The 22,932-nt window shown below is 39.9% G+C and overlaps 1 protein-coding gene across 1 annotated transcript in view; it reads right to left on the bottom strand.

The window, feature by feature from the left end:
* The window catches only part of LOC107728853 (ryanodine receptor 1-like), a 48,105-nt gene that overhangs the window by 18,146 nt on the left and 7,027 nt on the right, over nt 1-22,932 (bottom strand). Inside the window, exons 17-73 of the mRNA XM_016539140.1 lie at nt 22,586-22,704; nt 22,367-22,500; nt 22,037-22,278; nt 21,766-21,958; nt 21,282-21,498; nt 21,095-21,199; nt 20,825-20,928; nt 20,665-20,748; nt 19,953-20,112; nt 19,491-19,638; nt 16,580-16,785; nt 16,215-16,389; nt 15,926-16,134; nt 15,111-15,469; nt 14,902-15,031; nt 14,611-14,771; nt 14,302-14,464; nt 14,023-14,109; nt 13,695-13,921; nt 13,123-13,567; nt 12,429-13,025; nt 12,146-12,346; nt 11,900-12,011; nt 10,316-10,456; nt 9,957-10,230; nt 9,722-9,836; nt 9,494-9,626; nt 9,213-9,307; nt 8,990-9,125; nt 8,530-8,716; nt 8,284-8,395; nt 8,079-8,199; nt 7,827-7,996; nt 7,421-7,641; nt 7,201-7,291; nt 6,969-7,109; nt 6,680-6,843; nt 6,499-6,577; nt 6,212-6,301; nt 5,668-5,808; nt 5,492-5,569; nt 5,323-5,398; nt 5,076-5,199; nt 4,878-4,993; nt 4,715-4,782; nt 4,493-4,614; nt 4,266-4,315; nt 4,024-4,084; nt 3,801-3,927; nt 3,597-3,708; nt 3,416-3,497; nt 3,192-3,322; nt 2,372-2,689; nt 2,045-2,285; nt 1,874-1,961; nt 1,637-1,729; nt 782-796 (exon numbers count right to left, since the gene is read on the bottom strand). Of these exons, the coding sequence (XP_016394626.1) occupies nt 782-796; nt 1,637-1,729; nt 1,874-1,961; nt 2,045-2,285; nt 2,372-2,689; nt 3,192-3,322; nt 3,416-3,497; nt 3,597-3,708; nt 3,801-3,927; nt 4,024-4,084; nt 4,266-4,315; nt 4,493-4,614; nt 4,715-4,782; nt 4,878-4,993; nt 5,076-5,199; nt 5,323-5,398; nt 5,492-5,569; nt 5,668-5,808; nt 6,212-6,301; nt 6,499-6,577; nt 6,680-6,843; nt 6,969-7,109; nt 7,201-7,291; nt 7,421-7,641; nt 7,827-7,996; nt 8,079-8,199; nt 8,284-8,395; nt 8,530-8,716; nt 8,990-9,125; nt 9,213-9,307; nt 9,494-9,626; nt 9,722-9,836; nt 9,957-10,230; nt 10,316-10,456; nt 11,900-12,011; nt 12,146-12,346; nt 12,429-13,025; nt 13,123-13,567; nt 13,695-13,921; nt 14,023-14,109; nt 14,302-14,464; nt 14,611-14,771; nt 14,902-15,031; nt 15,111-15,469; nt 15,926-16,134; nt 16,215-16,389; nt 16,580-16,785; nt 19,491-19,638; nt 19,953-20,112; nt 20,665-20,748; nt 20,825-20,928; nt 21,095-21,199; nt 21,282-21,498; nt 21,766-21,958; nt 22,037-22,278; nt 22,367-22,500; nt 22,586-22,704 (8,891 nt within the window). The remainder of the gene's footprint in view (nt 1-781; nt 797-1,636; nt 1,730-1,873; nt 1,962-2,044; nt 2,286-2,371; nt 2,690-3,191; nt 3,323-3,415; nt 3,498-3,596; nt 3,709-3,800; nt 3,928-4,023; nt 4,085-4,265; nt 4,316-4,492; nt 4,615-4,714; nt 4,783-4,877; nt 4,994-5,075; nt 5,200-5,322; nt 5,399-5,491; nt 5,570-5,667; nt 5,809-6,211; nt 6,302-6,498; nt 6,578-6,679; nt 6,844-6,968; nt 7,110-7,200; nt 7,292-7,420; nt 7,642-7,826; nt 7,997-8,078; nt 8,200-8,283; nt 8,396-8,529; nt 8,717-8,989; nt 9,126-9,212; nt 9,308-9,493; nt 9,627-9,721; nt 9,837-9,956; nt 10,231-10,315; nt 10,457-11,899; nt 12,012-12,145; nt 12,347-12,428; nt 13,026-13,122; nt 13,568-13,694; nt 13,922-14,022; nt 14,110-14,301; nt 14,465-14,610; nt 14,772-14,901; nt 15,032-15,110; nt 15,470-15,925; nt 16,135-16,214; nt 16,390-16,579; nt 16,786-19,490; nt 19,639-19,952; nt 20,113-20,664; nt 20,749-20,824; nt 20,929-21,094; nt 21,200-21,281; nt 21,499-21,765; nt 21,959-22,036; nt 22,279-22,366; nt 22,501-22,585; nt 22,705-22,932) is intronic.

The raw sequence follows: 22,932 nt of genomic DNA, 5'->3' as shown, positions 1-22,932 counted from the left end.
GTCAAGGAGGATGTATGACGAAATATACATTAATTGAGGTCAAATTCCTTCACATGAATCCAGTTTAGGAAATGAACTGAAATACAGTTTGAATCATTTGATGTGTGCATTTCTGTCTCAGTTGACTTCCTGAACAGATTAAATATTGACCCCAACCTGCAGCCGTTATACAAAAAGAAAAGGAAGATAAGAGATGTATGAAGATCCCCATCCGAACTACAGTCCAACAGATGCAAACTGCTGTACAGGGTGATGGCACAGGCCTCCAAGGGCTCGGACCCTCTGCGACGGACATGGAATCAAGTGCCATGAGCCTCTACAAAGCGTTCTTTCATCAAACGCCTCCATTCAGACTCCCCCCCCCTCACACACTGGCAGGACAACAGGCGCCCTGTGGCCCTTGTGTCCGTGGGGATGGGATGTTTCTTGAAACTGAGAGGGCCTATCTTTTCATCTGCATCATAGTAGCCATTTTACCCATAATTCTTTTATTATATTCTCTCAAATTCACATTTTCAATTCTGTATCTCTTAGAAATCCAATCCATTAGGAGTACTACCATTTTGGGGGAAAAACAACAACCATTATGCTATCTAGCATGAAATCTATCCACAAATGCAGCATGTAAAGGAGAGTGTGAGACACTAGTCTGGTCAAACAGTTGAGAAGTCACTGTTATGCGTGTGTAGAGTGCCAGTGTGTTGGGGGGGTTGATGAAATGCCCCCCCAGATGTGAGGTGCCATGCGGTAGCACAGCAGTCGTGCAGTCAGAGAAGCTAACCTCAGAGTCCCCGGTCTAGAAACCCACCAGCATCCAGATGAGAAAAAGAGGACAGGGTACAGTCAGAGAGAGAACACCATTAACACTGTGATCTAAATCCTGTAAAACGCATCCGAAAAGCACTTGCCTTTGTGACAGCAAGAATAAACGCAACGTCTTCAGAAAACGCATGAAAGCACAGCATACTTTACCTTTGATGTGGAGCTCGATGCCAAATAACCATTCACTTTTGGTTTATTAACTATTTTTAAAAATCGCAGCATTTACATTCACGGCATTAACAACCAGTGTTGTTATTTTTAACTAAAATGACTGAAAATTGTTTTTGGTAACTGACATAGTACGGGATGAAATTAGTCTCAAATTTACTAACAACACAATAACATAACATTAAGTAAAATATAAATATTAGTTGAAAACTTAACTTAAATTTTAGAAATGCTGCCTTGGCAACTACATGAAATAAGTTTAAACTGATGTAATAAAACTTAAATAAAAAAAAAGCTAAATAGATATATTTACCTTTATTAATTTTTTATTCATTAAAAAAAAAAGAATAAAAATTAACTACTTAAACCTAAACTAAAATTAAAATGAAAACTAAAAATATAGAAAAGACAACTTCAAAATATTAATAAATACAATATAGAAATCATTCTAAAGAAACACTTACAACAAAACTATTATGCAAATGTAATTAATGAATGAATGTAAAATTGTCAAAAAACTAATATAGATGTATGAATTCACTCAATAAAAAATACTCTGACCACATAATAATCAAATATCGAAGTAAATCGTTAGTCAAATATGAAAGTCTATGTCCCATTGCTTGCACATCTCAAAGGGCCTCACCTTGCTCATCTTGCTCTTACTGTCAGCAGTGAGAAAGGACATATTGTTAATTTCATTCATCACCACAAAATTTTGCTCCTCTCGCTTGAAATTCTGCAGAGAGAATGAGAAGATCAGTGAGGTAACACAGAATTGTAGATCGTTGCGTTCGAATGTCATATACTGTGGCTTCAATTAAAGTATTTATCATGTCTGCTGATACTGCGAGTTGTGATGAGTCAGAAATTTGTCTCTTACATGAGATTTGGACCAGAAGATGAAGACCTCTCCCACCATGCGGAACAGCTCCTCAGCATCTGGGTCCCGGCACGTCAGCCATCTTGCTCTAAAACCCATGCGACATTTAAAATGTCAAGAGAGCTAAAATGAATCCATTAAAAAAAAACCTACACAGGAACCACAAAATACCTGTTGTTATCCACATAGCGGATGAGAAGAGGGTACAGCGCATATAGGTCTCTACAGAGAACTGCAAATTCATCTCTAATAGTGCCTTCCTCCTCGTCCCCCTCAGACTTCCCCTCCATACGCAGGTGCTCCTCCTCAGCCACTACTTTAGCTGTACGCTTCTTCAGCTTCTCCATGGTGGGAATGAAATGGGATTTGAGCATCTCTGCTTTGGCTCGGCTCACAATAGGCTGGGAGAACACTGGATCGAGACAAGGATATTATGTTGAAGATCAAGTACTGAACCTAAAATACAAACACAGACTTGAGAATCAAAACCTCTCGTACCTGCAAGCCTCTTCATCCAGGAAGCTTCGTCAATTCCCAAGTTGTTGACCACAATTTTCATGATACTTCCCAGAAGCTGGTTGAGATGATCAGAGGTGACGTCTGTACACAACTTACCCTCCAATTCGGGAAAGATCTCCACTCCTCTCTCCCACCAGCGGGGCAGATAGTTACACAGCATGGGCAGGGTGACCTCGATCACATGAGGCATTTCAGTGTAGCGAGCCCCCGATTCAGCCAGGTCCCCAATCTCTTTCAATAATATGTCTAGCTCAGGAATGTCACACAGCTCATGGACGTGGTTCGGAAGGCCCAGGACTGTCGATTAAAGGAAGAATAAAAGTCAGAAACAAATACAGAAATGGATATATATATTACCATTCAAAAGTTTGGTGTCATAAGATTTGTAAATGTTTTCGAGCAGTCTCTCGTATTCATCAAGGCTGCATTTTATTTCAATATAAATACAGTAAAAACACTAATATTGTGAAATATTATTACAATTTAAAATTACATTTTAAAATGTATTTTATTCCTGTGATGTAAAAGCTGAATTTTCAGCAGCCATTACTCCAGTCTTAAGTGTCACATGATCCTTCAGAAATCATCTGATATCTGAATTTGGTGCTCAAGAAACATTTCCTATTATGATCAATATTGAAAACAGTTGTGCTGCCTAATATTTTTTGTGGAAACTGATTTTTTCCCCCCCCAGAATTCTTTGATGAATAGAGTTCATAAGAATAGCATTTATTTGAAAAATCTTCTGTAACATTCCAAGTTGTATCATCGGTAGTGTAGCTGCAAAGAGAGGACTTACTTGCTCTTTCTCTAGGTGTCTTGGTAGTGTACACTGAAAACGCATTGTATTCATTAAGATGGGGCTCCAGGTAGGCCACAGGCATGGCTGCAGCGAGATGAGCAAGACATTCTCCAAGGGCTGGTCTATGCCTAATGTAAATATAGAGGAAAGTTACAGAAACCTCAACCACAGTCACATCACATACAGACTTATACACACACACAAATACACTCTTAACAAACCTCTCTGCATGAGGTGTTTTTACAGTTCCAGAAGAGTAGATACTACACGTGATTCGATAACAGGACATCTGCAAATCGTCCACTAACAGAAACAAAAAGAGACAGGTTAATTTAACTACATTTTAAAACTATTAAAAACATACTGTATTTATGCATTTCAGTTTTCAAAAAAAGTCCTTACGGATAACATCATCTCCAAATTGGTGTTGAGCGATGTGGTCAAACAGTGAAGTGAGGACAGGGAGCAGAGCTGTTGTGGTGTAGTTAATATTCTGGGATACACCTTTAACCGGCTGAGAGATAAAAAACAAAAATAATCATGCCATGCAAAAACAATGCAGCAAATTATCTTTGTCATATACAGTAAGCATTACTCAAGCTGTACCTGATTGCCTTTGGACACTTTACCGAGTTTGAGGTTCTCCACCATCTTTTCAATGTCATCAGCTGCACTCTCAAAGAACAAACGCAGTCCTGCTTTTACGATCTCAGGTCCAGATTTCATCACAGTTCTGTTAACGTCAGAGAAATAAAATGTAAAAAATGCAACATTTAACTACTTCACAAACTTTCTCCATTCTGACTGGAAATTAATTTCAGTGACTTACCTGGCATCAAGTGACCGTGCAAGGATATGAAGGCAGTTGACAATAGCAGGTGCATCCGTACCTGTGCATCACAAATATATGGTATTACATCAAGGACAGAAATTCAGCTTTTTTTAGACCCATAGGTAAAGCAAATTAGATGCTCTACTTATTTAGTTGATGGAGAGCAACACAAAAAGAAAGCAAAGCAGTAAGAAAACAGAAAGGAAAAGTGATGGAAGACAGCAGAGTAGATATCTTACCAAAGAGAAACACTCTGTGTCGCACCAGGGCAGACATCTTACAGAAGATGCTGACACCAAATAAAAGGAAACCAAAGGAACATGATGAATAAATGAGAGAAAAAAGGAAAAGAAGGCAGCGAGAAGAACACTGGGTGAAATAAACGTAACAAAATACATGAGGTAAGAAGATTTGGACTTGTATTTGCCATAAACATTTGGTAAAGTGTCTGTAAGTGTGTTGTTACCTTGCAATCATCTCTTTTTCCTTGTTGGAGGCATGTCCGCCACTGCCCAGGATTTTGGCAGGTGTGGAAAGGAAGTAGAGGCAGTGATTTTTAAAATATTGATTTATTAAAGGCAAAAGAATCTGAGGATGACATAGAAAAAAATCACAAATTATTCACAGTCCTGTGCTAATGTTCAGATGCTGAAAGACATTTTGGGCGTATAGACCACGAGAGCCTGACCTTGGCGAAGAACTTTATCTCTTGTTCGTGTGGCGACTTTTCCACACGGCCGCTGCTCACAACAGCCTCTGTAAACACAAATGTTACAGGAAATTTAGTTTATTTCAATTATTCCCTAAATTCATGCAATAAAGATAAAGAACAAGGATAAAGAAAGTTGTACCAAGATGGGCTATGAATTCCTGGGCAATATCCATCCACTTTAGCAGCTTCTGTAGGAAGCCATATGCAAAACGCTTCTCAATAGAGGAAATGTCACTTTCCATATCTTTGAGCCCTCTGGACAGAGAGATTTTAGACAATCAGAATTATAGCAATTATAATATTTTGGCGTATATATGGGTTTCAGTGGCTCCTGTACCTTGTCACAGCATATCCATTCAGCTGGAGAAACTTGAGCAGCTCATATGCCTTCTCTCTATCTCGAGCCTTTTCTTTAGCCGTCAGTGTGTCATAAGGCACTAGCAAAGGGTGTGTGCCGCCCCCTAATTCAAAAAGAGAGATGTGGACAAACTAAAAAGAGCTGCAACTAAAATACAAATTATAATAATACTGCAGCAAAACAATTTGAAAAATGTTTACTGATGAGACATTGGAGAAATGCAAACCTTTTGCTTGTAATTCCATTTTCTTTTTGCGCCCCCAGGTGTTGTGGTAGTTTTCTGCAAGCTGCTCTGCCATGGACTAGAACACGTAGTGTGTGGTTAGCTATGATGCTTTCTATTGTATTAAATGTTGATATTGAACTAAATGGGAATATGCATTAGCACTGTGTACCTGTAGCTCTCTGGAAAGTGTCATGCCTGAGATATCAATGGGCTGAGGGCTGTAGCCATGACTGGGGTCATAAGTCACCTATGAAAATAAATGAATTATAATATCATGCTTATATGATAGTATGCAGCTAGTATTTGGTTAGTATCTCAAGATATTTTTCCACTCTCTGTCCTTACCTGTGCAGTCTGTGAGATCTTGCGAGCTGTCTTCTTTTCGGTTTTCTCGTCATCTCCATCTCTGGCTTTGTCCAGCGTCCACTCCCACGCAATCATGGCCTTGATGGACTCTTTAATGGGCCAGCGGTAGATTTCTTTATCCTAATGCAAACATTAATGAATTAAAATATATGAAATAAGGCTCTTGCAATAAACAAAAAGAGCACTATGAAGTCTGAGAGAGTCAAATATCCCGTTCTGTGTCTTGCTTTGGACTTTTATGTTGAAATTTTGGCTATGTAGTTTTTTTAATGCCTTTCCTAGCTGTCTGTTTGCAGTGTCTTTATTGATTTATTCATTGATTTAGGTATTATTGTCTTATTTAGTGTTTAATTGGTGTTATCAGCATTGGTTCTTGTTTTTGTTCTGGTTCTAATATATGCTTTTGGTTTATCGTTGTTAAATTTGTTTATTCTGCACTTGGCTTTAGTGTTTACTTGTTTCTAAGTTCACCATAGTGACAGAGAGAGTGAAAATCTAATATTATACGTATGATGTCTGTTACCTTTTCAGAGAACGTTTTGTAAGGCCTGAGCATTGGATGAGTCTTGGCATTTTCATCCAGCACCTCACCAAAAGTCCAGTTGTTTTGAATCTGATGGATTATAAGGCACTGGTAAGACTCTTACACAAATAAATAAATAAACGAATAAATCAGAAACTAACCACCTAGGAACCACTCATAACATACTACCAACTATTTAGCAGCACCCTTGCAACCTACAGACCCCCTAGCAATGTGTTATAAAAAAATAAATAAATACATAAGTGAACAAATAATAAAATGCATACCTTTTCAAAAGCCCATTTATCGTGTGTGTATTCTGCATATCTGTTGATGAAACCGTCCAGCTTCTCTGGAATGATAGTGCTATAAGAAGAGAACATTAAAACGGCTTAAGTAATCAAATATTTTACTTTTTGTTTATTTTATTTATCACGCTTAACAGAATAATTTAATAATTAAACGTACTTGGTCGTATCCACAGGTTTGGGATCAAAGTTGCCCTCAGCATCGACAGAGGCCTTTTTCTCTGTTTTGGAGGAGTAACTGGCATCCACATAATCAGGAGGAATCGCTCCAGCAATCGCACATATACATGGCATGGCAATTTTAAATAGCTCTGCATCAAATTTCTGTTGGTAGACACAAATTATAAAAGCTACAATGCTGCTCTGTCTTTTCACTACATATTGGGACAGAATAACACTCTCAAACAGCATCTTTTGTGTTTATTACACAAAAGAGGGTGTATTCCCACCTTGTGGGCTAGAGATTCAAAAATTCCCCAGAAGAGTTTACGGGTCAGATGAAGCTCCTCCTCTGATGATACGCCAAAGTTAGCCCAGCCATTAGGCAAACAATAGTACTTCCAACAACGCTCGTAATGATTAGTAAGCAGCTGCAAAATAATCACACAGGTTAGATAACTGTAGAAACAAGTTTAAATTAATAGTACCTACTGAATGTGTAATGAAATAATAATGCCATACCTTAAGGGGCATTTTAGCATACTCGTTCAGAATCGGCACGTCAAACACCAGCCGCCTGAGGAGGTGCTGGAGCATGGATGGACGCAGGTACCTGTAAAGCAAACATTACATAATAAATCATCATCAAAATTATGCAAATAATGACATCAACTAAGGCTAAACATGTTTTGAATGCACACTTGTTGTTTTATTACTGTTTGCTGCTGTGCATAACACTCACCTGCACAAAGACATGAGGCATTCCTCAATAACATCCCTCTGAGCTTTGGTTAGAGAGCGTCCTCGGGACAGCCTGTAGATGGTGTGAAGCATGGAGTCGATCATGATGGCACGGTGGTCCGTGCCGGCAAATAAAGGAGCACATTTAGTGATAAGAGGAAGCACAGCGGAGCACAGGTAACGGTTCAGCGCCAGGGCCATTTCGGTAGTGCTGAATGCGGCCTTAGAGAAAGAACAGGATGGTCATTGTGACAGTACTGCAGACAGTTATGTACAGAGCATGTTGCAAGCTAAACTTTAACCCACATTTCCCATGTGAACACCACAGCTCAATATGTCTCATATTATTTGAATGCAATCACAGACAGCATTTTTGCTTGTGAAGAAAGATACAGTAGGTATCTTACTGTGTCTAAGGAAGCTGCTGCTCTCATGTCAGGCAGGAAGCCCACTTCCAGTACATGCAACAGGAAGTCCTGGTTGTCTATGCCATAAACTCTGTCCAGGAACAGGACCATTGGTGCTTTATGATCAGGCACAAAACTGGCAGACATCTTTGGCTCAATGATGCTGTTATCTGAAATGTAATGGGCAAAACTGGAAGTGTGAGAATGGTACGAATACATGCATCTATCTACAAGTTCTTAACTGATCATTACCTTTTCCAAAAGCAGGGATCTGGAATGGCAAGCTGATCACACCAACCAGATCCTCAATAGGCACCAGAGACCTAAGAATGGCCCTGATTCTCAAAGCCTCGCCTTTACCAGCTTGGATCAACTATGCAAGACGGGAAGTGTGAGATGTTCAATTAATCAGATTTCATTTATTATCACTCAAACATTAGCATACAAACGCACTTACATGCATCTCAGGTGCACAGCGACCCAGCAAATCAATGAGAGCTGAGTAAAAGGACATGATGGCATTTCCCAGGTGCACTCTGTTCTCCTCATGCTGCTCTTCACCTCCAAACCTGACACAACATAAACAAGAAACACTCAAAAACCTCTCTACATACTACTGTGAAACCAAACAAGCATCACACTGGGTGACTTTGTCAGGATAAAATTAAGGATAAGATGTCAGGATAAGGTAATTTGCACACACATAGGGAAGCGTCTGTCTTTTTTAACAGTGGGTCCATCTCTTGCAGGATCTTCTGAGATCTTAATGGCCTCTTCAATGGCAGCAAGCAGACCGTTGCCCCCTTCTCCTCTCAGCGCGGGACCAAAACACTCAGGCCTCCTGATCAGCAGTCGGACCACCACGTTAGCGTTCTCCTCCACGCTCTCTCCTGAAATGAGAACATTACATATAATGTTGAAAAACAATTCAGTTTAATTGAACTGAATTGAATTTAATTGAATTTAGGGATATTAGATGGGATCTGTTTTGGTCTAACAAAGCTGCACCATAAATTATTATTATTATTATTATTATCATTATTATTATGTAGTCATATTAAGATTCTCACACTAACAAACAAACCAAGAGTATACAGTATCTAATGTATGCAAACTACACTCCTTTGTCCAGTTACAACCATCATCACATTATAAATACAAACCATTAACGAATACAGCAAAGCGCAGGAAATCCAGATACTTCTCGCCTCCGCAGGGATTCCACCCAATATCTGGGTAACCTTTTGATAAGAGCATGGGGCAACTCTGCAGACCACAACCTGCCAAGTACTTCACCACCTGCATAAACAGAGAAACAAAAAGAGTTTTCTGGCAGCCACAAAAAATGGTCATAAAGTTTTCCGTTTGTACTCTAGGTTGACACACCATCTCCAGGTCTTGCTCTTGGAGGGCCAGGGCAAGTTCGTTATTATCGATACAGGATGCAGCAGCAACATCAAGAGGAGTGGAGCCACGCATTCCTGAAAAAAAAATGTTTACTGGTTGACTGATGTGACAATAAATAATAAACATTTATAGCTGAATATAATGAAATTTAAATTAGATTTAAGATTTCAATTTTAACTAGGCTAAACATAAACACACATACTGGAGATGAAAAGGAGAAACAGCTTAAAAAGGTGAGTTTCTCTAAAATCAGACTTTACCCAGCCCAATGCCACTGTTCTGCAGGAGGTAGCCCAGGTGATCAAACATTGAGCGCTGATTTTGTCTGCTGATACGGCAGAAATAACACAGAAAACGACAGCAGTTGGTCACCATTCGAGGGAATCTGATCTCCTGTTCAGAGAAAATGCAAATTATATTAAAAAATCTTTCAAACCAATCAAATGTTTGAACATCGCATTAAAATGTGTCTTTTAAAAACTGCGTACCTTGGAATCTCCACCTCCAAGTACGTTCACCATAACCTCCATGACCGTCTCATGCATCCCCAGAGCTCTCATCAGGTTGGGGTGCTGGTAGAATACCCTGTTGCTCATAATATTTCTGAAAGAGAAAGACAGAGCATGGTTGCAACACCAGCGTGGTGTAAATTCCTGACAGTGTAAGCAGAAGATATCTTTTGCAGTTGCTATTGTTACTTTAAGGGTGCGATCATGCCCTCACCCAATACTTTGGATCATCAGCCTCTCCTCTTCAGGCCCCATCTGTACGATGAGCAGGGAGCGGATCTGTCCCAGACACTCCAGTAGCTCCATTGTGTCTTGCACAGACACTGCATTGATAGTGTAGGCTTTGGGCAATGCTCGGATCAGCTCACCCAGGGCGTCGTACTGTCGGTGTAGCAGACTGAACATGAGCCGCACCAGCTCAGGGTTCTGAATGAAAGACTCCTGAGCCCAGTGGATCATGGTGTGGGAAATCAGCTCCTGCAGAGTACCTGTGACACAAGAGCAAAGGTTCATGTAATTACAGTATGGAAAAAAGGGACTTTGAAGTCTAATATGAAGTAATAAGGCTTTTACTGGGTTTTTTATCTTCTTCAGGTTCAGGCTCAGCCTCCGGCTTCTTTCGCAAGCTCTTAACTTTCGCCACTAGTCTCAGGAGGCGCCCACGCAGAGAGGTGTCCAACTCCTCTTCCTGCTCTTCCTCTTCAATATGAACCCCTTTAACAGAGGAGGAGAATACATGTGACTCCCTACATCAGGGCTATTCAATTGGCAGCCCGCCAATCATCAGCACATATGCCTTGAATTGATTTTGCACTAATTAGTTTGTCCACAAGGTGGCAACACTGGCCCAGGCCAGCCGAAAAAGAAAAGGAAGAGATGCAATAACAACAATCTACCGGAGACCGCAACATCAATAGACGGCAGCGCTGACAAGCGCTTGTGTGAGGGAGTTATGAGATATCCACCACATCTCTAGTTTAAACGTGTTTAAAGACAGTGCTATCGGTCATAACTTCTGACGAGTGCTGACACTGGACGAAGATTATCATCAAAGGAAGTAGCCTATAGTTTGAAAGTCTGCGCTTTCAGCTGTACGCATATGCTGAGCCGCTTCAGACAAGCGACGCGACAACGTTCAGAATCCTTCAACTTTATGCAAATGAAGAGCGACTTTCGGGAGCGACAGCCAATAGGAAAGACAACGGCAGAGCTCATGTGATCGCTCTCCTCTCAGCCATAGGTAAACATACGCAATGGAAAAAAAGTAGGCTCTTGCCTTGTCCAAATACCCACACTTGCGGTCTTTGCACTTGACTACTTATATGGCGTATTTCCTGTATTTGGCCCAAGTGTTCAAGTGAGGATGGAGACCACAAGTGTGTGTACAACTTTTCATTACCTGATGGGACACACTTATAGTGTTGTAAAAACGCAAGTGTATACAGAGTTTAAATTTTTATTTTCAATACTTTGCATTTTAAAATAAACTTTTAAATGTCTGTTCAGTAGTCCTTTAACAGATGACAATTTAATTTCTGGTGCTTCTAATTAAGTGATAAAAAGCAGTTGCAAATGATGTACAAAATAAATATACTCACCTTTGCACCAATAAAACGTGTCGCACTTTGTTTTACTACCAAAGTATATGTAATATCTTATTATTATTAATATTTAACTTACATTGGAAAGGTTTCCGTGACCTCTCGCAAAAAAGTCTCGTGATTTATTTCCAGAACATGATGCATGATGGGATACACTAAGCCTTGAATACCGCTCCGGAGGGGTATTTGAGATAGTGTGGATTTAGTGTGCGTTCACTGCTCTTGAGCGTTTTTTTAAGACCTGGGACAGTCTTGCGCACTTACTTCCTGTCACGCGGTTTTGACATTTCGTTTTTTTCGGAAGGCGGGCCTTCATCAAACCAGGAACTAATCGAGCCGTTTGTGCCCGACTGGGGAGAAAGGTATTGTAATAATGTAAATTATGTGAAAAATTATGTGTTTTTCGAACAACCAAGCATGAGAGCATGTTCTAGTACATCCCCCAAAACAAAATCAAGACTTTGTAAAAGAGCATAATAGGACCCCTTTATCCTTATATGAAACAGTGACAGTATAAGTTATTTGAAAAGGGTTTAGTCTGTGTGGTTAAACTGACCACAGTGAGCCAAAAGGTCATGGTGAAATGTCAGCAGGTCATTCCGGACTTCCTCAGGAACGGGGCAAACTTCCTCCTCTGGAGAGTTCTTAAAGCTCATCAACATGTTCACCTGAATAAACAGTGTAAGTGTAAATTTTAGCTCTTTTTTCCCTGGCAAGAAAAAGAAGCCTTGGTATATATAAAGCTAAAAAAGCTTTATATATACCAAAGCTGCATTGTCTCTCCAGAGCAGCTGAACAGTACCTGTTCCTGTGGAGGGGAGCGGAATTCGCGGGTCTTGCGAGCTGTTTCTGCGGCGCTCATCGTGAAGGCCTGCATGAGCTCATTATATCGCTGTCTCTGATTGGTCTGCACCTGGTTGACAAACCTGTATGAGAAAGCAATTATGGCTTCCACTCTGTGACGTAGCTCACAGTCGCAGAAATATTGCAGGAGAGTACACATCTAAGGATGAGAAAGACAAAAAAAGTCAAAAAGTTAGAGAAATACTAATATATTTTAAAGTCTTCAATCAATAGTACTTCACCTGAAGTTTAACAGACTCAGGAAGCTTCATGTGCAGCAGTCCCTCTCCCACATCCTCCTCTTCCTTTGCTTCTGCTGCACCAGTTTCTTTCTCAACGTCTTCATCTGTTGTTTTCTCTCTATCCATTTTTTCTGCAGCATGTTCATCCTCCTTCCCTTCTTTTCCTGCATGCTTTTCATATTCCTCCTCCTCAGGTTCGAGCTCATCCTCCTCCTCTTCTTCAAGCTCTTCTTCCTCTTCCTCTCCCATTGCTTCATCCAGCTGCTCTCTCTCATTTTCACCCTCTACTTCCTCCTCTTCCTCTTTTGCCTTCATTCCTTCCTCTTTGCAGACCAGCTGTTGTTCGGCATCTCCAGTTTTGGCAGCCTCCAGTTCTTCAGCTGGGTTCTCACCATCAGTGAAGACGGATGGTTCGATTAGCTTCAGGATGTGCTTGACGTCGCTGTCATCAAACACGCCCATTATTAGCAAGGTGCTAATGAGCTTCAGAATGGGCACAAAGTGGAACTCAACGCTGCCACCTACAGGATCTCGCATGGCCTGCCCACCATCCTGCACGGCTTCTGTAAGCATGCTGAGGGCATGGTCTTTAAGCATCTACAGTACAGAAAGACAAAAAGAGGCAGCAAAGAGAAATTAAGATGCTAATTTTGTGTCTTTACAACAAGACACACATTTCATTTCCTCCACCTACCTGCAGAGGTAAAATGGGACTGAGGGTGTAAAGGTCTGCATTAGTACCCACAAATCCAGTTGGGGCAAAGTGTAGTTTGGGGCGTAGACAGGTGGTGAGCCCAACACCAGGAAGCGCATGGGCCTTCTCAGCATCTGAATAGAGGGTGATGCTACGTGTGTCATCCGTCATGGGCACAATGAACTCTTTATTAGTCATGAGACGGTTGCGCTTGGCAGACTCTAGGTGCATGGAGATGAGCAAGTCGTAGTAGCCGCTGCGGATGGGGCCGGGAAGGTAGGTGTTTTCGATGGCGTAAAAGAGCTGCGATTCGTCAACGTGGCTGCAGAGGGCGTGAGCGACACGGTTGTTGCCCAGAGCGCACACCGAGCCGTACAATTTCAGTGTGTGGTAATGGAACTTCATTAGGTCGGTGCACTCCGACAGTTCCAGGATGTCAATGCACCTGGAGAAGAGACGAAAAGAACATTTTCAGTTTTGAAAGTTAAATTTTTCATAACACACTGAATTATTTTATTTTTTTCTAATTTCTAATTAAATAGCCAGGAACTATTTCCATACTAATGTAATACCTGTTTTCTTCTGGAATGTGCAGCGCCATCATAATAAGAGGCTCCATGCATTGCAATTTCCAGCCCTGCCTCTCACTCACACGGCCAGTTTCAGGAGCCAAAAAGTGATTGGGCATCCGGCTCCATATGACAGGTGTCAACATCTGGGCATCCAACCTGGGAGGACACTGAGGGACCGGATTCTTATGGTCGCTACGGAACATGGCCGCAGAGATGGGCATAATGTTCTGGATACAGAAAAGAAAAAGTAGAATAAGAATAATTTACATTAAAAATTACTATATAGTGTTTGTACAACAAAATGACATCTTCAGCATGAGATAGTGACCTTTAGTTTGCCGAGTTCCACCTGTAACATGTTCTGGCTTGACGGCAAACAAAAGACAGCAGGGAAGAGCTTAGTATTAGGTTCCACCTGAAACACAGAGAAAGAGCTTAATGTCACATTAAATGGGCATACAATTATGGTGCTTTTAAGTATTTGTAAAATAAAAGAGATGAATAAATAAAAACATGAAATTATATTATATTATATAGCACTTGGAACACTGCTGCAAACATGTAGTCATGTAATTTAAACTACTTCACTTTGACCACTTTCTCTCACCTGGTAGAAGGCATTGATCTCTTTCCCATTGGCTGTAAAGCTCATCAGTCCTGTGTCCAGGTCCACCAAGCAGCCAATCACAAAATCCTCCTGGCTGATGCGTGTTTGCTGTGAGCTGCTAAACTCTCCTCCCCAAACCATGTAGCAATTGCTGCGTTTTACACTGAAGAAAGCAGAGGAAAGACACTGTATTGTTCTGAGAAATGTAAAGTGATATGAAATGGTTTAAGTTAAGCCTGGGTCCTTACTCATGTATGCCTATTCTGGTGGAAAATGTACTAAAGTATGTAGCAGCATGAATGGTCTTACCTGTCATGAATGTTGCCTTTATCGTCCCCAACCGTAACAGTTACATTTCTGACTTTACCCAGATCAAAATGTGGGTCATACTGGTGGTAGTCAGGAGTGACCCACCCTACCCATACTCCACTGGGCTCCTGTCCGGCAAAGACCCGGACTGAATAATAATACTGGTGGAATGAAAAGAAGCTTTTATTATACATGACAACATTGTCAAGGATCAACGCATTATTTAGACGAAATTCTGCAAGTAATGCAAAGATATTTCGTGAGGAAAAGATTATAAAATTTCATCCATACAGTCGTTGTGCTAGAGATAATATCAGTATCGTCTCGATCATCTGGGACAACGTCCTCCATCAGACGAGGCACTGTTGGAACCACCGGTGGTGGGGCAATAAACGCTGCCTTCTTCGCCTTGGAAAAAAACCTGGAAATCATGGATACTTTGTCATTTCAGAAACAAAAGAGAGGATTACAAATCTCTCATTTACTTTATATTCTCTCACCCTCTCTTTTTGCTCTTCTCTGTGGTGGTGTCCTTCTCATTCTCGCCCTCTTTGTTGCCAGGAAGCTCTTTAGGGACAGATGGCTCTTTTTCTTTCTCATCTTGCTCCTTACGAGTGGCTGACTTCTTCAGGAGCTCAAATTCAGATTCAGGGTCCACCTCAAGGGCCTCATCCTCAGGGATAGTGAGGGTTCGGGTGAGGGGTGAAGCTCCCACTGGCACTTTGAAGGTTTCATGGAATTCGATTGGCATGCTGAGTCTAAAGAACAGAAGGCCTGTGTTGGCATTCTGAGACCCAAATGTCCTATGGTTCAGTTTCAGACAAGGGGCGCTATCCACTGTTCCATCCACACGGGACACCTGTTGGAGCAATGAAAGAAGAAAAGGGTCTGAGACAGTGTTATTTTAGTATTTTTAGACTATTACAGTGTTTATTCATATTTGGAAGAATATTTGATATGTTCAGTTTTCATTTTAATTTTGGTTTAAGTTCTAGGAATTGTCATTTATTCGTTTTTTTTAATGCATCTAATTTATATATTTTATATATTATATATATTTTGATTTCTGTTTTAGGTTTAATCATTTTAGTACTTCATCTTATTTGAGTTATTTGCAACATTTTTCACAACATTTTTTCACATCATTAAAGTTTTTCATCTAATATTCATATTTGATTTGATTTCAGCTTCGTTTTAATGAATGAAGATGATTTTTAATAGTTTTAGTTTAACTTAACATCACTTGATTGAGAAAGTGAAAGACCTGCAGCTGAGATTCACATGAATTAATAAGGCATTTTCAGTGTGTTTTTACCTCAATATGAGGGTGGTCTGTTGGCACAGGCACAAACTGGGGCAAGCTCTTGCTGAACCACATGGTGATATCTCTCTTCATGTTGATGGCAAAAGGCTCAAAACCTTCCTGCAGGCCACAGATTGTGAAGTAACGCAGGCTGCTCACATTCTGCCCAAGGTTGATACGGCCAACCTGAGACAGCCCCAGACTGCACACAGGGATGAAGCCTGCTCAGGAGAACAACGGACATATTATTATATGTCACAGCAACTAATATCTCAATCTTATTCCTTTTCGTGACTCTCACCTTCTCCGATCTCAATGTCTTTGAAGGCCATCTCAGATCCAGAGTCACTAATAAGCATTTCTCCATTCAGAGTAAACATGATGTTCTGCTCCGTCAGGTCAATCATGCAGCCCACCACGTCACCAGACTGCCACTGCCGGCCAAATGGCTCATTCCCTATGTGCCAACGCTGAGCCTACGGTTAAAAATCAGATATATTATATTATACAGTACTGTTCGGTTTCATTTTTAAAGATATTTATATTTTACTCTACATTAAATTGGTCAAAAGTGACAGTAAACACATTAGGTGCAATTAACAACTATAGGAGGTTCTTAAAACAAAGAAGCCTCTAAGAATGCTAAAAAATTTAACATTTAGGTACCTTGAACCCATTGAAGACATAGGCCAGGTCATCTGATCCCAACTCTCTGTCTGCATGGACACTTGGTCTTGCCCACCCAACTCTCATCTCTCCCACTGTTACCGCCTCAAACTCAAAGTACCATTTTCCCTGGGTTACGGCGTAGGATTTCTCTGCCCTGAACACACGGATCTTATCACTCCGACCACTGCCAGCCCCATGGCCACCTAAAATAAATGGTCATAGAGGCTTCAATGAGTAAAAGTTTACAAATACAAAATTCATTGTATGATTTTAAGTTCCCTTTGAAAAGGCTGATTTGGTAAATGACTAGATGGACAGACTCACTGCTCTCCTGGTCAGGTGGCTCAATATTGTAGCCATAGCCAATTAGAGTCCGTACAGCGGCACATACACTGTCACGATTGGTCTTTTTCGTCTTTTCATCCAGTAGATTGTACGGCACAAGACGGGGGTTGCGCTTGTTCACAATGTCCTAAAACAAATCAGAAGCAGATAAAGCAAGCCCTACAGAAAGATCAGGTATTAAAATGCTAATCTCATAAAAAATTCTAGATATTATAATTATTATTGTATATCTTAACATTTTCAAAAGATTTCAGGAAAGAGTATTTCTGTCAGAAAATTGTTGAATACGAGTTTAGAAGTACAAAAATATGAACAAAAAATCTTAAAAACAAAAAATGATAAGCCATGCTCTGGATGCATTTGTGCATTTCCTTATTTTTGTCATTTATTGTTGTTGTTATATTTTGTTGCTCCTGAAAAAAGTGTGCAGCCCTACCTGAATAATGCTGTAAGTCCAGCCTTGACGAACACGGTCTCGAGCCCAGACGTTGTGTCCATTTTCAGCCAGTCTTTCCACAAGTGTGTTCTGATTCGGTGTCAGTTTCACATGGTTGAGGTCCAGAGGAGCAGGTTTGTATCCATTACTTTGCATATACCTAAGAATTAAACAGAAACTAATTTAAGTTTAGACATTTTTTACATGTTTAGTACTGTTCAAAAGTTTGAGTTCGGTAAGTATCTTATGCTCACAAAGGCTGATTTTTTTTCAATCAAAAAATATTGTGAAACATTATTACAATTAAAAATAACTTTTAAATTCTAAAATGTAATTTATTCCTGTGATGCCAAAGCTGAATTTTCAGTATTCATTGCTCCAGTCTTCAGCGTCACATGATCTTTCAGAAATCATTCTAATATGCTGATTTGGTGCTCAAAAACATTTCTAATTATCAATGTTGAAAACAGTCGTACTGTTTAATATTTTTGCGGAAACCAAGATTTTTTCAGGATTCTTTGATGAATAATAAAGAAAATAATTTAACTGAAACAGAATTTTTTTTAAACAATGTAATAGTCTTTCTTTTCATTTTGATAAAATTTTTATGCATCCTTGCTGTAGTATTAATTTAAGTATTCATTTCTTTCAATTAAGACTTCATAAATAATATTCGTGATTAGTGGTTATCAGAATATTCTATAATACTGACGTTTTAGGAAGTTTGATTTTCTTCAAGTTCTCCTCTGCTTTTTCGTCACCCATGCCAACGTGACATCCTAAAGCCAGAAGAGTCCTATAGAGACAATACAGAGAAACTGATTTATTAACCAAACAGAAACAAACATGTCAAATCTCAGTATTTCACTCACTTCAGTGTCTCTCCGGACATTGCCAAGTTGTAGTTCTTCTCAGGCTCTGGGAGGCTCTGGAAATCCACTAGACAAGGATGCAGCTTCTTGTTGTCATCACGAAACTGAAAGAGTGTGGACAGCAGACTGACAGTATTGAGTACTTGACTTCATACAGAGAAAAATCAACAAAAAGACACATTATTTATATATTAAATATGTTTATTGTGCACATAGTATTTTAATTATATCCTTTAATTATATATTTATCTTATGTAGTCATAGACTGACCGGCCCATAGGTCCAGCCCTGCTCAATTCGAGTGACGGCCCACAGCTCATGGCTGTTCTCAGCCAGTTTCTCTCTAATCCGCTCTAGATGAGGAGGAAGCACAATCTGCAGAAATAATTTAGATAGCAAAATCAGTAGAGGTCACTTTATTAATATATTCCTTTAGCTACATTTTATGAAATCCTACCTGCACAGTGTCCACCGGGCAGGGAGTGAAGGCAGTGTGAGAAAGAGACTGGGTCGGTCCCAAAAGGTTCCGGACCCCATCAAAGTCATGCTTGTACTCTTTAATGGGCTCAATACGCAGTCTATCTTTGGGCAACTGTTTTCCACATTGATGATAATAAGAAATGTTTCTTGAGCACCAAATTAGCATATTAGAATGATTTCTGAAGTATCATGTGACACTAAAGACTGGAGTAATGAAAAAATATTACTGTTTTCACTGTATTTTTGATCAAATAAATACAGCCTTGGTGACCATAAGAGTTAATGACAGTATTATGATGATCCTTTCTTTGGTGTTGATATCCTAATCAAAACTAATACTTGTCAAGGTTCTTTTTAATATCTAATGTAAGCATATTGGTGCAATGAACGATTGTAGGAGGTTCTTAAAACAAAGAAGCCCCTAACAATGCTAATGAAATTGAAGTACCTTGAATCCATTGAAGACATAGGCCAGGTCATCTGATCCCAGCTCTCTGTCTGCATGGGCGCTTGGTCTTGCCCACCCAACTCTCATCTCTCCCACTGTTACCGCCTCAAACTCAAAGTACCATTTTCCCTGGGTTACGGCGTAGGATTTCTCTGCCCTGAACACACGGATCTTATCACTCCGACCACTGCCAGCCCCATGGCCACCTAAAATAAATGGTCATAGAGGCTTCAATGAGTAAAAGTTTACAAATACAAAATTCATTGTATGATTTTAAGTTCCCTTTGAAAAGGCTGATTTGGTAAATGACTAGATGGACAGACTCACTGCTCTCCTGGTCAGGTGGCTCAATATTGTAGCCATAGCCAATTAGAGTCCGTACAGCGGCACATACACTGTCACGATTGGTCTTTTTCGTCTTTTCATCCAGTAGATTGTATGGCACAAGACGGGGGTTGCGCTTGTTCACAATGTCCTAAAACAAGTAAAATCAGAAGCAAATGAAGCAAACCCTAAAGAACGATCAGGTATTAAAATGCTAATCTCATAAAAAATTCTAGATATTATAATTATTATTGTATATCTTAACATTTTCAAAAGATTTCAGGAAAGAGTATTTCTGTCAGAAAATTGTTGAATACGAGTTTAGAAGTACAAAAATATGAACAAAAAATCTTAAAAACAAAAAATGATAAGCCATGCTCTGGATGCATTTGTGCATTTCCTTATTTTTGTCATTTATTGTTGTTGTTATATTTTGTTGCTCCTGAAAAAAGTGTGCAGCCCTACCTGAATAATGCTGTAAGTCCAGCCTTGACGAACACGGTCTCGAGCCCAGACGTTGTGTCCATTTTCAGCCAGTCTTTCCACAAGTGTGTTCTGATTCGGTGTCAGTTTCACATGGTTGAGGTCCAGAGGAGCAGGTTTGTATCCATTACTTTGCATATACCTAAGAATTAAACAGAAACTAATTTAAGTTTAGACATTTTTTACATGTTTAGTACTGTTCAAAAGTTTGAGTTCGGTAAGTATCTTATGCTCACAAAGGCTGATTTTTTTTCAATCAAAAAATATTGTGAAACATTATTACAATTAAAAATAACTTTTAAATTCTAAAATGTAATTTATTCCTGTGATGCCAAAGCTGAATTTTCAGTATTCATTGCTCCAGTCTTCAGCGTCACATGATCTTTCAGAAATCATTCTAATATGCTGATTTGGTGCTCAAAAACATTTCTAATTATCAATGTTGAAAACAGTCGTACTGTTTAATATTTTTGCGGAAACCAAGATTTTTTCAGGATTCTTTGATGAATAATAAAGAAAATAATTTAACTGAAACAGAATTTTTTTTAAACAATGTAATAGTCTTTCTTTTCATTTTGATAAAATTTTTATGCATCCTTGCTGTAGTATTAATTTAAGTATTCATTTCTTTCAATTAAGACTTCATAAATAATATTCGTGATTAGTGGTTATCAGAATATTCTATAATACTGACGTTTTAGGAAGTTTGATTTTCTTCAAGTTCTCCTCTGCTTTTTCGTCACCCATGCCAACGTGACATCCTAAAGCCAGAAGAGTCCTATAGAGACAATACAGAGAAACTGATTTATTAACCAAACAGAAACAAACATGTCAAATCTCAGTATTTCACTCACTTCAGTGTCTCTCCGGACATTGCCAAGTTGTAGTTCTTCTCAGGCTCTGGGAGGCTCTGGAAATCCACTAGACAAGGATGCAGCTTCTTGTTGTCATCACGAAACTGAAAGAGTGTGGACAGCAGACTGACAGTATTGAGTACTTGACTTCATACAGAGAAAAATCAACAAAAAGACACATTATTTATATATTAAATATGTTTATTGTGCACATAGTATTTTAATTATATCCTTTAATTATATATTTATCTTATGTAGTCATAGACTGACCGGCCCATAGGTCCAGCCCTGCTCAATTCGAGTGACGGCCCACAGCTCATGGCTGTTCTCAGCCAGTTTCTCTCTAATCCGCTCTAGATGAGGAGGAAGCACAATCTGCAGAAATAATTTAGATAGCAAAATCAGTAGAGGTCACTTTATTAATATATTCCTTTAGCTACATTTTATGAAATCCTACCTGCACAGTGTCCACCGGGCAGGGAGTGAAGGCAGTGTGAGAAAGAGACTGGGTCGGTCCCAAAAGGTTCCGGACCCCATCAAAGTCATGCTTGTACTCTTTAATGGGCTCAATACGCAGTCTATCTTTGGGCAGAACTGCCTCATAGCATGGGGCATAACCAGGAGGAGGAAGGAATTTAAAGTCTCCATGCCGTCCACCAAGGAGAAACCGAACTCTGTGACGGCAAAAAATTGGAACGCATTTTTGAGTTTGTCCTTTTAGGTCAAGTCCAATTCTGCTCTCGGAGGTCCACTTTCCTGCAGAGTTTAGCACCATCTCACCTGCCTGGAAGTTTCTAGTGATCCTAAAGACCCTGATTAGCTGGTTCAATTGTGTTTAATAAGGGCTAGAGCTAAACTCTTCTGGATAGCGGCCCTCCAGGAACAGAACTGGAGATTTAATTTTAACATTAACGTGTTGAAATTAAAAGCTTGGCTCTTACTTGATCCCAGCTGAGAAGCTGACCGCAGGGAAAAAGAGACCATCCAGGTTGAAGTTCTCAAACATGCCTTGAACGGGATGTCCATTGATCCGGAAGGAGATGCTGGGAACGCTCAGATCCAAACAGCAGCTCACCACATCTCCAGCCGCGAGAATGTGTGGATTTGATGAGGACACCTGACGTAGTACGCGACCTGACGAGAGCATAATGTTATAGATGACCGCAGTGGGATATCAGTGTGCTGGAACAGATGAAGGAAGGCAATCCTCACCTGTCCACAGATGTAGCCCATCAAAGCCGTATGAGTAAAGATCATCTCCAACTCCATTGCTTCCCCATCCCTCTCCTCCTCCAGGGTAAGGGCTGTAACCCTCGGTCAAAGCCCAGCCAACACGAAGGTGACATGCCTGAGCAGTCAAGAATGACTCCACATGGTCTACAATTAACTCGTAGTACCACTTCTTATATTGTGTAGAGCCTTCACATGTGCCCAGAAAAATGTTGGGTCTCATACTGCAAAACATCAAACATGAGCTCCAGATGCCAAACAAACTAATCTACATATCTCTTTTATGATGTATTATTTGGTTTGTAGTCAGACCTGGTGACATAATTGATGATGTTGGTCTGCAGGAGGAGATCACGCCCTGGAAGCAGATTCTCAGTGATCAGATTCTGATTGGACCTCACGGCAACACCATTACACACGCATAAAGAGCAGAGGACATCTAGAACCTACAATGAAAAGTCACAACAGAACAGATACGACTGAAGGTGCAGTCCAGAAAAGTTTCAATCTTGATTACGAAAAGATATCAACCTTGTGATTGCGTCCATGTTTGTCCAAAAGTGCAATGATAGATTTGATGTGGTTCTCCTGGATGATGTTAAGCACCTCAGGGCTTTCAATAAGGATACAATACAGCACCTCCAGAATGCCTGGCAGTTAAAATATGCACATTTACACTACCGTCTAAAAGCCATTTTTAAGAAAAAATCTTTTCAATCAGCAAGGACACATTAAATTGATCCAGTGTGACAGTACAGACATTCTATATCAAATAAATGTTGTCGAACTTTCTATTTATCAAAGAATCCTAAAAAAAATGTATCATGGATTCAAGCTTTTAAATAAATCTCAGCGGCCTCTATTTTTAAATAAATTAT

The sequence above is a fragment of the Sinocyclocheilus rhinocerous genome, unplaced genomic scaffold (assembly GCF_001515625.1).
Source record: "Sinocyclocheilus rhinocerous isolate Xijiao unplaced genomic scaffold, SAMN03320098_v1.1 scaffold397, whole genome shotgun sequence".
Lineage (NCBI taxonomy): Eukaryota > Metazoa > Chordata > Actinopteri > Cypriniformes > Cyprinidae > Sinocyclocheilus > Sinocyclocheilus rhinocerous.
The sequence above is the reverse complement of the archived record's forward strand: the minus strand, read 5'-3'. Positions and strand labels throughout refer to the sequence as shown.